This window comes from Pongo pygmaeus, chromosome 8 (assembly GCF_028885625.2).
Source record: "Pongo pygmaeus isolate AG05252 chromosome 8, NHGRI_mPonPyg2-v2.0_pri, whole genome shotgun sequence".
Lineage (NCBI taxonomy): Eukaryota > Metazoa > Chordata > Mammalia > Primates > Hominidae > Pongo > Pongo pygmaeus.
In genome coordinates this window covers 96001978-96017247 of record NC_072381.2, presented here as the reverse complement: position 1 = coordinate 96017247, position 15270 = coordinate 96001978, and the positions used below count along the sequence as shown (strand labels likewise).

At 41.6% G+C, this 15270-nt stretch overlaps 1 protein-coding gene and 1 long non-coding RNA gene across 2 annotated transcripts in view; one reads left to right on the top strand and one right to left on the bottom strand.

The window, feature by feature from the left end:
• Positions 1-1886: 1886 nt before the first annotated feature.
• Positions 1887-14153, bottom strand: LOC134740173 (uncharacterized). Its single transcript, XR_010127448.1, has 5 exons — positions 13871-14153; positions 12035-12122; positions 9454-9541; positions 3125-3240; positions 1887-2052 (listed from the first exon to the last, which is right to left on the bottom strand). It is a non-coding gene; the product is annotated as an uncharacterized LOC134740173 (long non-coding RNA).
• HTR7 (5-hydroxytryptamine receptor 7) overlaps positions 13129-15270 on the top strand; it is a 119276-nt gene continuing 117134 nt past the window's right edge. Inside the window, exon 1 of the mRNA XM_054435888.2 lies at positions 13129-14055. Coding sequence (XP_054291863.1) covers positions 13517-14055 — 539 coding nt within the window. The 5' untranslated portion in view covers positions 13129-13516. The remainder of the gene's footprint in view (positions 14056-15270) is intronic.

The window sequence follows — 15270 nt, the reverse complement described above, 5'->3', positions numbered from 1 at the left end:
TTGTCAGAAGAATAGACTGCAAAAATTTTCTCCCATTCTGTAGATTGCCTGTTTACTCTGATAATAGTTTCTTTTGCTGTGCATAAGCTCTTTAGTTTAATTAGATCCCATTTGTCAATGTTTGCTTTTGTTGCAATTGCTTTTGACGTTTTCTTCATGAAATCTTTGCCTATGCTTATGTCCTGAATGGTATTGCCTAGATTTTCTTCTAGGGTTTTTATAGTTTTGCATTTTACGTTTAAGTCTTTAATCCAAATGAGTTAATTTTAATAAACAAACAAAACAAACAAACAAGTTAATTTTTGTATGAGGTGTAAGGAAGGGGTCCAGTTTCAATTTTCTGCATATGGCTAGCCAGTTTTCCCAGCACTGTTTATTAAATAAGGAATCCTTTCCCCATTGCTTGTTTTTGTCAGGTTTCTCAAAGATCAGGTGGTTGTAGATGTGCAGTCTTATTTCTGAGATCTCTGTTCTGTTCTATTGGTCTACGTGTCTGTTTTTGTACCAATACCATGTGTTTTGGTTACTGTAGCCTTGTAGTATAGTTTGAGGTTGGGTAGAGTGATGTCTCTAGCTTTGCTTTTTTTGCTTAGGATTGTCATGGCTATATGCATGCCCAGATAATTTTTAAAACTTCCTTTTATAGCAATAGTCTTAATATGTTGCTGAGACTGGTCTTAAACTCCTGGGCTCAAGTGATCCCACCTCAGCCTCCCAAAGTGCTGATATCATAGGTGTGAGCCATCGTGCCTGGCCAAGTTGCCCATTTTTAATGGGTTATTTATTTTAGCTTTGTTGTTGTTGTTATTTCAGTTCCTTATATATTCTGGATATTAAGCCCTTGTAAAATGCATAGTTTCCAAATATCTTCATTGTCTGTTCACACTTTTAAAGTTTTCCTTTGTTGTGCAGAGACTTTTTAGTTTGATGTAATCCCATTTGTCTATTTTTGCTTTTGTTGCCTGTGCTTTTGAAGTCTTATTTAAAAAATCTTTGCCCAGCCCAAGGCTTGTCATGAAGCATTTCTGTTTTCTTATAGTAGTGTTATAGTTTCAGTTCTTACATTTAAGTCTTTGATCTGTTTGGAGTTGATTTTTTAATATGGTGAGGGTTTAGGGTCTAGTCTCATTCTTCTGCATGTGAATATCCAATTTCCCAGCATGACTCATTAAAGAGACTGTCTATTCCCCAGTGTGTGTTTTGGGTATCTGTTTAAAAAATCAGTTGGCTATAGGTGCATGAATTTACTTTTGGTCTCTCTATTCTGTTACATTATTGGTCTATGTGTCTGTTTTTCTACCAGTACCATGCTGTTTTGGGTACTATAGCTTTGTAGCATATTTTTAAGTCAGGCTTTGTGATATCTCCAGCTTTGCTCTTTTTGCTCAGGACTGCTCTTGCTGTTTGAGGACTTTTGTGGTTCCACACAAACTTCAGGATTTTAAAAAATATTTCTGTGAGGAATGTCATTGGTATTTTCATAGGGATTGCATGGAATCTGTAGATCATTCTGGATAGTATGTCTACTTCAACAATATTAATTATTTCAGTTCATGAACATGGGATATCTTTCCACTTATTTGTGTCATCTTTATTTCCTTAATATTTTATAGTTTTTATTGTAGAGATCTTTCACCTTCTTGGTTAAGTTTATTCCTAGGTATCTTTTTTTCAGCTATCATAAATGGAATTGTTTTCTTGATTTTTTTAGATAGTTCCCTATTAGCATACAGAATGCTACTGATTTTTTGTATGTCAATTTTGTATCCTGCAACTTCACTGAATTTGCTAGTTTTAAATGGTGGAGTTTTTTGGTGGAGCCTTTAGGGTTTTCCATGTATAAGATCATGTTGTCTGCAAACAGTAATGATTTGAGTTCCTCCTTTCCAATTTGGATGTCTTTTATTTCTTTTTCTTGCCTAATTGCTCTGGCTAGGAGACTGTTTAATTATCTGATGCTAGTATGAGACTAAAGTGGGCTTCTTTGAAAGTCACAGAACTTTTGCTGTGGACTGTACCATATAAACTTCTTTTCTTCTCTGCACCTTAAGCCTGGGTGAAGAGGAAGAGAAAAGGTAAGAAAGAATAGGAATAGATAACAATCAGTATTTAGCACTACACTGAGGGCCAGCAAAGTTGCTAAGTACTTATGTATGTATCTTATTTTCAAAGCAGCCATGTGTTAAATGCTGTTTTTTATTTTTGTTTTATTACTGTTTTCAGATCTAGACTTGCAGAAGTACTGTTTTTTACTTTTTGTTATTTTGTTTTTAAATCAATATCCATTTTTTATATCTGAGAAAACTAAGGCATTAGTAGTGGTAGAACTACATGTGGATGGAGGCAATTTGTTTCAGTTCTTGCCTAGTGTACTGCTTTCTGAGCAAAGCAAGCAGAGACCAGAGTTGTAGGGGAGGGAAGAGGAGAAGAAGAGAAAAGAAGAGAAGGGAGACCGGAGAAGAGAGAAGGAGAGTGGAGGAAAGGAGAAGTAGGAAGGGAGAAGGAAGGAAAGGAAAGAAGTGGAAGAGGGGAGAGAGAAGTGGGAAGAAGAAAAAGACAAGACAGAATAGGGGAGATGAACAGGGAAGAGGGATCAGAAGTTGGCCTGAAGGGATGGCTGTGGCAACACGTATCTGCACCTTGAAGAAGACCATAGAAATTTCTGATTGGAAGATAATAGTACTGTATAAGACTGAGAGCAGTGGCTCACACCTGTAATCCCAGCACTTTGGGAGGCTGAGGCAGGAGAATCGCTTGAAGCCAATTCAAGACTAGCGTGGGCAGAAGTGATGGTAGTCAGAAGTGGTGGCACACACCTGTAGTCTGAATTACTGGGGAGGCTGAGGTGGGAGGATCCCTTGAGCCCAGGAGTTCCATGTTATTATACAATGAGCTATGGATTGCACCACTGCACCCTGGTGTGGGTGACAGAATGAGACCTGTCTCTTAAAAATCCCAGCTACTTGGGAGGCTGAGGCAGTAGAATTTCTTGAACCCGGGAGGCAGAGGTTGCAGTGAGCAGAGATTGCACCATTGCACTACAGCCTGGGCAACAAGAGTGAAACTCCGTCTCAAAAAAAAAAAAAACACTCTATAATTATGATAAGCATTTTACGTCAGTTACCTGATTTGATCCTTACAATAGCCAATGAGAGAGATATTGTTATTCCCATTATATCAAGGAGAAGTCCTGGGCTCAGACAGGATGGCTCTTGAGTCATTTCTTCTTCTGCGGGAAGCCTAGAAAAAGAGGATGTTTTTTTACATCCAATGCAATCATTGGGCCCTTCTCATCCTCCCAGAAGAGCTCTCTTTTTTGGGCTGTGTGTGGGCTTGGGTGTGTGCTTGATTAGTCTTTGGCCTTATCCTACTTTTATTCCATTCACCCCTCCTGAGTGAGCTGAAAAATGCTCCACCCAACCCCTGTCCTCTTGCAGCTTAAGGCTGAGGGGGAGCCAGGCAAGAAAACCATATTATAAAATGATTTAGCCAGATGTATTGGGAGCACAAAGCAGAGATTTGTCTCCCAGATTGAGGGTGGAAGTTTGGGAGATCTGAAGAGGAAAAAGGGCAGTTTCCTTGAGGGAGTAATGCTTGAATTAAATTTTGGCAGATGAAGTGGAAGAGGAACATACATGAGGCAGAGATCTAGAGTGTTGAGGTTATATCCAGAGCTGGCACAAAGTAGGTGGTACTCAGCCAAAAGTAACTGATTGAATAAATGAACTCATGGCCTCTTGTTTGACTTTGTTCCCACATCAACAGAATTGTAGCACTGTTGGATGTATTATTTAATCACCTGGCCAGAAATTCACTGAACTGTGCACATGGTGCACTAGTATGATACACCAGCAACTGAAACAGAACCATCCTCAGTGTCCCATCATAGGGACTTGGGTTCTTGGGGAGACTAAAAGAAGATGCCTTAACTCCAGGCTGACATTACACTTGCCCTATTCATCACATATCTGGAAGTTTGTGCAGTGAACCATCTGCCCAGCCTTTCCCAGAAGCCCTCATAAAGCAGACCACAGGGGTTAATTGCTAAACCTAGAACTCTAGTGGCACTCCATAGGACATCACCAGTCCAGGGAGCTGCTCAAAGCTCACAGTAATTCCTTCCTCATCTTCTTACCTTCCCCCAGAAACTCTTGTTACTGACCTGATATCATAAAAATGTGTCCACTTTCTGTGCTGGGGTAATCTGCCCCTGCTTACAATATTAGTTTTCTTTTGAAGTGCAGGTAAATGAAAGTGAAATTTTTTTACACCCATGTTTCTATTAAAAATTGGAAAGTGAGACAGATGTAGGCTTGTATTTACAAAAATTTGCATAAGAACATGCTCGATTGTGAAAATAAAGAGTAGTCCTACCTCTTTAAGATGCAAAGTGTGCCTGATTTTTTAAAAAAAAATACAATTTAAGGAGCCATTATGAAAGAAATCAAAGGAAGAATTATGACTGGTATAGGGAAAAGATGCATGATGATAGACTTAAATGTAAAGAAGAGGACTGAAATTTCAACAAGATTTTAAAAATCAAATAGAATAAATGATGGTATTAGGATTCTCCACAGAAAAAGAATCAACGTGTGTTTGTGTATGTGTGTAGGGTGACAGCAAGAGAGAGAGATTTATTTTAAAGAATTAGCTCAAGTGATTATGGAGGCTGACAAGTCCTAAGATCTGCAGTCAGCAAGCTGGAGATCCAGGGCAGCTGATGGTGTAGTTCTGGTCTGAGTCTAAAGGCCCGAGAACCAGGATTGCTGATGGTGTAGTTCCAGGTAGGCTGGCTCAAGAAAGAGCTGACATTTCAATTTGAGTCCAAAGGCAGGGAAAAGCTGATGTTCCAGATCAAAGGCAGTCAGGCAAAAGGAATCTTCCCTTTCTCAGGGGACAGTCAGCTTTCTGTTCAGGCCTTCAACTGATTGGATGAGGCCCACCCACATTAGGGAGGGCAATCTGCTTTTCTCAGTCTACCTATTCAAATGTCAATCTCCTCCAGAAACATGCTCACAGACACACCCAGAATAATGTTTGACCAAATATCTGTGCACCCCATGGCCCAGTCAAGTTGAAATATAAAATTAACTTTCACAGTGATGCTGTCTAGAAATGCTTACATATTAAGTGAAAAAAAAAATTGCTCAGGCAACAAAAACTTTGTATCAAAGGCAAGTTTAAAAAGAAAGTTTATTGGAGGCAAAAGAAAGCACAAGTCCTAAACAGAAACTAACATTTACAAATGTAATATCTGTAGCTTTTACTGCTCCGTATGTTGTAAATATGGCTTAGAGCTTGCAAGACAAGTTATATGAAAAAACCTAAGTTATTTCTGGCATTTTTTCATTGCAGCTGATAAGTGTATAGAAACCTAAAAGCTATTTGTGTTGGAGAGTATTTTGAAATGACTAAAAATTTTTTTTTGGAAATGGTGCTTCAAAAAGGCACATTAGGAAGTAGCTTATTTTTGTGTATGGAGAAGAGGTTTTTTTTTTTTTTTTTTTTAGAATTTTAAAGTAGACTTTTCAGAATTGGTAACCATGGCTACAGATGGGACTCCAGTAGGGGTCAGTGTTACCATCAGACTTATGAAATATAAGCACGATGTGACAAGATTTTGTCAAGACACAGAATTTAAGCCAATTTATTGTACCATTAACAAGAAACCACTTTGAGCTCTAAATTTAAAAGCCATACAAATAATAGCTAAGGCATTAACCATGGCCCACACAGTTCATGCTCCAAATAGCTATAGTGGATGTTGAGAACTCAATTTTGAGCTGCTCAAAGAAATTTACTTATTAATGTCATCAAGGTTAAAATATCCATCTTGGCTCACCAGTGATGGCTGAATCAAAGATTTAGTTCTTGTGGTTGATGATATAACCCCTGCCTCTTAAAAAAAATCATATAAACAGATTTATTCATATATAACAAAATTATATCTTTGGGAAACTCATCTGGGTAGGAATGATCTAGCCCATTTTTTGCACTGAAACTGGTTTCCAGATATGAAAATTATGGACTAGCCCTTTATTGCAGCACCAAATTGTGAAGTCGAAGACTATGATCCAAAAAAGACACTCTGATTTAAACCCTTAGACTTGATGATAATATTGCTTAATTTGCCTTTTTCAATTGCTACTGCTAGTGTGAATAAAAATTACAAAAGGAAGTTTTTGAACAGCAGTGCATTGTATTGAGAACTTAAAATGATAATATTGGAACACTAGAATTTTACAAATATCTTGCCAGTAGGTAGTCTAAATTGGAGATTAGCAAACTATGGTCCATGGGTGAAATCTGGTCTGCCACCTGTTTTTGTATGCCTCGCAAGCTAAGAATCATTTTTAGATTTTTAAGTATTTGAAAAAACATTTAAATGTGTTATTGAACAATTAGTGTCGACTGACAACTTATTTTAGAAAAATAATGTGACCCTTCTTGCGCAGAGTAAAACTCATACCTACCTTGCATGGCACACAGGTTTCTTGGTCCACCCTTGCCATTTTCCACAGCTATGGCAAGTCTTCCACGTGTTTATGGACCCTGTCAGCATTGCATTCTCCTTTCCTCAGTCTTCTAATGAACTTTCTACTCGAGCTGATATGTTAGCTCTGTGAATTTTTTGGTCTTTCCAAGCAGGGATAATACCTCTTTCCTCTGGGCTCTCATACCTTTGGTTCATACCTATATTAGGAGACTTTCACATTGTATTGTAATTATTTACTCGTCTGTCTCTTCTACCAATGAACATCTGCAGAGCAGAGAACCTGCCTTATTTATGTCAATAAATAAGGCACTTAGCACAGTGCCTATTAATATGTAGCTAGGGCATGCTTATTGAATGACTAAAAGAATGGATCAGGCTGGGTGCAGTGGCTCACACTTGTAATTGCAACACTTTGGGAGGTCAAGGCAGGTGGATCACCTGAGGTCAGTGGTTCAAGACCAGCCTGGTCAACATGGCGAAATCCCATCTCTACTTAAAAATACAAAAATTAGCCAGGTGCGGTGGCAGGAGCCTGTAATCCCAGCATCTTGGGAGGCTGAGGCAGGGAGAAGTGCTTGAGCCCGTGAGGAAGAGTTTCAGTGAGCCAAGATCGCGCCACTGCACTCCAGCCTGGGCGATAGAGCGAGACTCCATCTTGAGAAAAAAAGTCGCAACAAATAAAATAAAATAATGGATTAGGCATAGTTTTTCCTAGAAATGGGATATGACTGTGATGGTAATTTTACTTTAAGATATCATTTTGTTGAATATAGAAGGATTCATAAAATTCTAAAGAAACTGTAGAATAAGATGTATCCTATCACTTCTTCAATGAAAGCCTTACTTCTATTTTGATTATCTTGAAATACCACAAATCTCTCTAGATTTTGCCCCAATTACTGGTTGCTCTTTTGAGTAAAACTACTCCAAAAGTTATCCACCTTCTGAATTGCCATGTTCTCTCTTGATCTCTCGAATCCATTCCAATCTGTTTTACCCCTACCATTGCACTGAAACAGTTCTTGCCTTACTTTGCACTTAACTCAGTCAATTTCTACCCCCTTGAAACATTTTCTTCCCTTGACTTTAAATATCCAATTTCTCTTGGTTCTTCTCCTGCCTGACTGCCCCCTCATTCTCAGTCTTTGTTGGTTTCTTTTCCTCTCCAAGATCTCAGGATGTTGGTGCATCCCACGGTTAAATCCTCAGGACTCTTCTGTAATTACTTTTCCTCTTGGGAGATTTTCCTCTGAAATTGTATCTGCATAGCTGACATCTCCACTTGAATAATCCAATAGTATCTTAAACTTAATGTGTCCTTTTAAAACAGAGCTCCTAAAACAATATCTGGTTTGCATTAGACACTCATTAATTAATGTTGACTCAATGAATGATTGCTACTTTAATCTATTTTTTAATGGAGGAATTTAAATTTTCTTCTCATTAGAAATCTTTCAGGAAGGATTGGGAGCTGACAGTGTCAAATGTGTTCATTGATAAAAACTTTCCATGAAAGTTGTCTCTGTGGAATTTGCACTGCTGAATAGATTCCCCACTAGGGGGTATGCATGCACCACATACATTTCGAAAACAGTCGTGGTTAAGAAAAATTGAGTGATTAATAAAATAAATAAGGGCTCTTGGATGTAGCTGTTGTCTAATTTTTCATTTATCTTGTTTGGAGGAAACTTTTTAAAGGTTACATTTATTTTGTAAAGAGAATGAAAATTTTCTAAATGGAAAGAATCAAAGAAAAAATGTACTTATTTTTAGTATGTCTAAATTAAAACAAAACTCACAATTCACTTTTAGGCTGAAGAATTACTTTAAAACCTGAATGATTCTCGGTTATAGGCATTATTCTACACTCAGTTCAACTGACTAATGTTTATTGAACACTTAGTATATGGCAGGAGTAAGGAAATATCCCTACCTTTGATAAGTTCACAGTCTAATGGCGAAGACAGTCATGGAAATATGAAGCATAATGCAACAGTAAGTACTATAAGAAAGATAATTTAAAAGTGCTTTAAAAGCCTAGAAAGAATGAAATTAACTATGGCGAGGGGTGCTGTCACTGAGAAGGAGACATTCAGGTGTCCCAGACTAACTGCTTTTATCCTAATTGGGCCTCAAAAATGTCTGTGTTGATGGATTTGAGTCCCTGTCTCTAGCATGTGTGTTCTCCGTATTAGCGATCTGTAGACCCAATAACGGCCACAGGGTAGTATCTGGATATTTATATACAATATTCTTAGTACTACACTGTCTAAGCATTCTGGTTTTCCTAGTCTTTTCTCACCCAATTCTGGGGGCAAGGGACACCCAGATAATTAGTTTAGTTGAGTGAGGAAATGGGGTACAAATGTGAGAGACTGAAAAATTTGGAGAAATGAAAGAGTAGCCCTGTGGAAGTCCACTGCAGTGGGCATGGGAGGCCATCAGACCCCCAGTAGACATGATATCAGCATGCTTGACTGACTAGTGAGTTGCCAATGAACCCTATGGCTTAGGAAGCTTTATTTGTGCTTCTTAAAGTACATCTAGGTTGTCAGGGTATGATGGTTTATTGGAAAACAAACTATCCTAAGCTTATGTCCTATGGAGGGATATGTGTGGGTTTTCATAGATGGGATTACGCATACGCATTTAGATGAGCTAGATGAGTACCTAGAGGGAAGAAGGGCTGATAAAAAGACAGTAACTATGCTGTAGGACTCGACAGCTCTTCTGCACTCCCCCAGAGCAGATCTTAGAGCAGGAGATTGCCAGCTGGAAACCTCAGAAAGCTGTATTCTCAGGTGCCCTCACTGACAATTTTATGAGAATGCTATTGTAGGCAATGAAAGTCTAGATATGAATTAGTACTTCTAAATGCAGTAATTTTTTAAATGCAAGGAATAAAAGGGATAAAAACTAAAGACACGATTTGATTTAGATGCCAACACTTTACTTACTGTCTCTGGTATAACTGTCGAAGAGTGGGCAGGCAGCAGGAGGGAAGAAGGAAGCAACACCTTGATATGGCTTTTAAACACCAGAAAACTAAGGGCAGAACAAACAACAAATTTAGATGAATATTTAGATATTTTATGAATATTTTGTGAAGCTATATCTTTAGCATTTCTTTGTGAGAAAATTGTGGAAAAGTATACACTAGATTTTGGCATTTTTATGAGGACACAATTATTTGTTAGTGAAGGTTAAAGGGAAACTGAAAGAATTCCAGATTGCTCTGTCAGGATTTTGGAATAACACAGCGATAGATGAAATTTAAACTCAACATAAGCAAAGTAATGCTGCAGAAGCCGAGATTTTCAATAACTATGTTTATGCATTGTGACAGCTTATAAATTAAAAACCTAGCAACTCTTAGGAAATACACTCAGCCATCACTAGGGATAATATAATAGAGGTGACCGTTCTATAAAAAAGGGAGCTTGGACTTGATGCTATATTGACAATGAAGGAGGAAGTAATTTAAAAAATAGTATTTTAATGATTATTTGCTGTATTTATATGTCACACAATTTAAAAGTTGTTATGGAATAAACACTTGTTTCCTCCGAAAAATTGGTGTGTTGAAATCCTGCTTCCCATTGTGATGGCATTAGGTGTGAGAGAGCATCTCATTGTGGCTTTGATTTGCATTTTCTCTGACGGTTAGGGATGATGAGCATTTTTTCATGTTTGCTGGCCACCTGTATGTCTTCTGTTGAGAAGTGTCTGTTCATGTCCTTTGCCAACTTTTTAATGGGGTTATTTGTTTCTTGCTTGTTCCTTCATTTAAGTTATAGATTCTGAACATTAGGCCTTTGTCAGATGGGAGAGGGGAGATGATTCAGGAGATGACTAAGTCATGAGGGCAGAACCCTCCTGAATGGGATTAGTACCCTCATAAAAGGGACCCCAGGCCAGGCGTGGTGGCTCACGCCTGTAATTCCAGCACTTTGGGAGGCTGAGGCAGGTGGATCACTTGAGGTCAAGAGTTTGAGGCCAGCCTGGCCAACATGGTGAAACCTGGTCCCTACTAAAAACAATACAAAAATTAGGCAGGTGTGATGGCATGTGCCTGTAATCCCAGCTACTTGGGAAGCTGAGGCAGGAGAATCGCTTGAACCTGGGAGGTGGAGGTTGCAGTGAGCCAAGATCGCGCCACTGCACTCCAGCCTGGGTGACAGAGCAAGACCCTGTCTCAAAAAAAAAAAAAGAGACCCAGAGAGCTCTCTTACCCCCTTTGCCAGGTGAGGACACAGCAAGACGGCTGTCTATAAGCCAGGAAATTGTCCCTCACCAGACGCTGAATTTAGTGTTGCCTTGATCTTGGTAAATGTTTGTTGTTAAGCCACCCAGGCTATGATATTTTTGTTATGGCATCCCAAAGGGACTGAAACAAGACAAAAGCAAAAACTAGAAGCTGTTGTGAAATATAAATGGGCTACGTGCGAGCTGGTAAGAGTGTAGGTGGTAAATCATGTTGACTAGAGGTTTAAATACAAATAAAGTGATTAATTTTCAAAATCTGTGTGTAATTACTGTGGAATATTATTTGACAGAGCCAAGACAGAATATATAAGCTGAACTGATTGAGGATATTCAAGGGGAAGAATACAAAAGTCAAAGTAAGTTAAAATGAGTTGAAAAGTTAAAATGAAAAAAAAGTCTAAAGTATCTTGGGGAATATACTACATGAAGCAATTTTTAAAAGACCTTAAGATAATTCCAAACCTCAAAATAAAAAATGGAGACATTTCAATGCAGTCACATATGATCTTGGATAAGTTATAAAATTTCTCCCAGCCTCTATTTCCTCCTCTGCACTGAAGGGTGAACAAATGGTTTCTTAGATGCATTCCAGCAACAAACTATTTGTCTTTTGTCTGAGATTTCCTCAGGGGATATCTCCCAAGATCCCCAGTGGATGCCCAATCGTATATATACTATGTTTTTTTCGATCTGATAAGAGAGAGGGCTACTAAGTGACTAATGGTGGGTGGCATATACAGTGTGGATATGTTGGACAAGGGATGATTCATATCCTGGGTAAGATAGAGATTTCATCACGCTACTCAGAATAGTGTGCAATTGACAACTTACACACTGTTTATTTCTGAAATTTTCCATTTAATATTTTCGGACCATGGTTCACCACAGATAACTGAAACCAAGAAAAGCGAAACAGAGAATAACTAACATAAGTAAGGTTGAAGAAATTTCCTCATCCATCTTAACTGTTAGATAATATTGGTTTGTGGCCTAGGTATTATATTCCATTCTTCCTCTGACTCATTGGATTGGTTTGCTTATCCTAGGCAGAGAGGGGCCTCTGAAATGTTGATCACAGCGAAAGAGCTGTGAACACTGGCCCACTATTAGGGCTTTTTTTTTTTTTCATTAAAACTTTTTTTTGAATGTGTACAGGGAAGAATATGGGCATAGTAATCAGATAAACTTGGGTTTGAAACATAACTATTCCTTACCAGCTGATTGCAAGAGCTAACAAACTTCTTTATCTGGAAAAACAGGGCTAATACCCACCTTGAAGAATGAAAGTACTATTCAGCACTCTGATTAATATACTTTGAGGTTTTTATTCCTTTTCTTCTTATTTATAATCCGCTAGGGCCTAACAAGAAAACAGATTTGATTATTTTTAGAGTCTTAAACTAAAGAAATCACTGCTGGCTTCCAATGAAAACTTCAAACAAAATGGAATGAAGCAAGTCTCACAAATAATAAAAATCAGCCGCTCTGACAGGGTTTGGATACCAAGGGAATTTTAGCCAATAGGTATTAAATCAACATACACCTCCAGGATTCCTTTATAGAAGAGTATAACCGGTCATTTCTTTGCTTATGTGTAAGACTTCCAGAATGCTACGGGAAAATTAACTCTCTTTTCAATATATTAGGCTTTGAAGTCTAAATATAAAGGCAATCAGGGTCTATTTTCAGAGCGGAGAGGACTGTTTCTAGACATCCAGGAAGGATTAGTCCAAATGGGTGTAACCCCCTTGGAGGCCTTGTCCCCAGAGCATCCTCATCTCCTAGGTGCCAGGGGCTTAAGGAATCCCCCTCCCTCCTTTTTTTCTTTCTTCCTCTTCTCAGAGCTCCCACCCTCACCCCATTCGGCTTCTTTTCTGTCTTCGCTTCTTCCCATAAGAGTTCAAAATAGAAAACGGAAGTACCTATTTGTTGCTTAGTGTAGTGCTCAGAGAGGTTTTTTTGTTGTTGTTTAATTAAGAAAAATAAAATCCCCCTCTAGGTTCTTCATTTCGCAATGAACCCGAACATCCGCTGGCTCATTAGGCCTCTTAACAAAAGAAAAATGTCCCCACTGAACTGTGGCTGACTACTGTGCGGAGGCTGGGGTCCACTGGAGGGGTTCTGAGTATCTATCATGCGGCAAGGACAGCTTCCCTGGCGAAGGGACCCGGGATCCCGGGAGGCGCGTGCAGCGCCGCCCCCTCACAGTAGGGAGGCGCGGGAGAGGCGGCGGTCCCTGCCCAGCCCGGGTATCCCGTCCCAGGAGCGCGAGTGAGCGGGCAGCGGCCGGAGGCGGCGGCGGCAGCGGCGGCGGGGACGCGGCACGGTTGCCGCAGGGGAGAGGCGGCGGCGGCGGCGGGCGCGAGGGGCGGGGCGCACTCCGCAACTTCTGCCGCTGCCGCTGCCGCTGCCGCCCGGGCGCTCTCGGCCCAGCCGAGCTGCTGTTGAGAACTGTGGAGCTGCCGGCGGAGCCTGGCCCGAGCTCCCTCGACTCCGCGCGTCCCAGGCGTCCGTCGGGGGCCGAGGCGCCTCCCGCAGGGAGTCCTCGTGAGGCCGCACTGCCGCGTTACCCGCAGCGGCCGGGGGTCCGGGGAGTGCGGGGCTCCGAGACAGAGCCAGGCGCCACCCAGCGGTCGGCGCGGGCCCCATGGCTGGGCCGGGCGGAGCGGAACCGACGAGGTGAAGCCCCGGGGCCGGCAGCCGGAGCGCGTGGCCGGGGCGCCGGCTCCATGGGCAGCGGCACACGGCGGCGCGATGATGGACGTTAACAGCAGCGGCCGCCCGGACCTCTACGGTCACCTCCGCTCTTTCCTTCTGCCAGAAGTGGGGCGCGGGCTGCCCGACCTGAGCCCCGACGGTGGCGCCGACCCGGTCGCGGGCTCCTGGGCGCCGCACCTGCTAATCGAGGTGACAGCCAGCCCGGCGCCCACCTGGGACGCGCCCCCGGACAATGCCTCAGGCTGTGGGGAGCAGATCAACTACGGCAGAGCCGAGAAAGTTGTGATCGGCTCCATCCTGACGCTCATCACGCTGCTGACGATCGCGGGCAACTGCCTGGTGGTGATCTCCGTGTGCTTCGTCAAGAAGCTCCGCCAGCCCTCCAACTACCTGATCGTGTCCCTGGCGCTGGCTGACCTCTCGGTGGCTGTGGCGGTCATGCCCTTCGTCAGCGTCACCGACCTCATCGGGGGCAAGTGGATCTTTGGCCACTTTTTCTGTAATGTCTTCATCGCCATGGACGTCATGTGCTGCACCGCCTCGATCATGACCCTGTGCGTGATCAGCATTGATAGGTAAGGGCCGGACCGCCCCGTCCCAGGCTCCGGCTGGGGACCGGCTGGCAGCTCAGCCCCGCGCGCTCGCCTTTCCTGGGAGGATCAAGCCAGACTTCAAGGCGGGATGAAGGGCTGCGCTTAAAACACCGCTCCCCGCCCCCCCCCCCCCAATCCACCCTACACCAACCAAACTTCGGTTACGGCATAGCCTATGTACATCTTTAAAAGAAAAACCCGAAATGTTCTGGTTTACTGTAGTGACGAATTTAAGACCAAAGTTAAGAGTATTTTAAGCCTTAGCATTTCCACCAGGGGGTCCCTTGCCTTGGTTTTTGGAAGGAAGGGATTTGATGCTCTCTGACTTGATTAAGCCTTGCTGTGAGCCTTGAAGAGTCATTAAAAAAAAAAAAAAAAATCAGTCGGAGAAAAGCCACCTTGCTTCCCCCATTGTGGGAGCTACTCCCTAGGCTAGTGAAAGAATCTTGGATGGTTCTAGAATTGGGGTCTGCATGTCTTAGACATTGCATCCTTATGATGGTCAGTTCAGAATCGCATTCTTGCTTGTGGAAGTCTGGTTTTAATGTTTGGTAATGCTGTCTGTATCTTGCGAGCTTACTGACTGGAGCCTCACTCCAGATCTGAATGGCTGGTTCTAGCCTTTCATCATAGCCCTTGGGAACCTTCTCTTGAGAACTCCCCCACTGGAGTAAGTGAAACTTACTCCAGGCTGACCATCTGTCGGGGATGCTAGGGGAAAAATTCCTGCTTTGGGTGTCATATTGAACTCGGAGACCCACAGGGTTTCTTCAGACTGTAAGGCTACAGGCTCTTGAAATGGAGCTAGTCTTTGACCCTTGAAATATTATGCAGTTGACAACTTCAAGTATCGTCTCAATCCTCTTTGGCCTAAAACAACTCTATTTCACTTGAAACTGAAATATGAGACCTTAATATTCACACTCAGAATTTTGCCGGTGTTTCAGGACTAGTATCCTGTGATGTTTAATGATACAGAGAAATGGTTGCTTATTTTCTTAGTGGATCTACAGAACCTTTATGTGTGTAGACCTTTCAGCCTAGGGGAAATAATTGATGCCTCCACACTTAAAATGACAGTGCCTCAAAGGATGGTCTAGCATGAAACTGAGATTTTCCTTTTTTTCTTCTTGAAAACACTGCTGTTTGTGGTTTGCTGGTCCTTAAAATGTTCTGCAATGTTCTGCAATGTTCTGC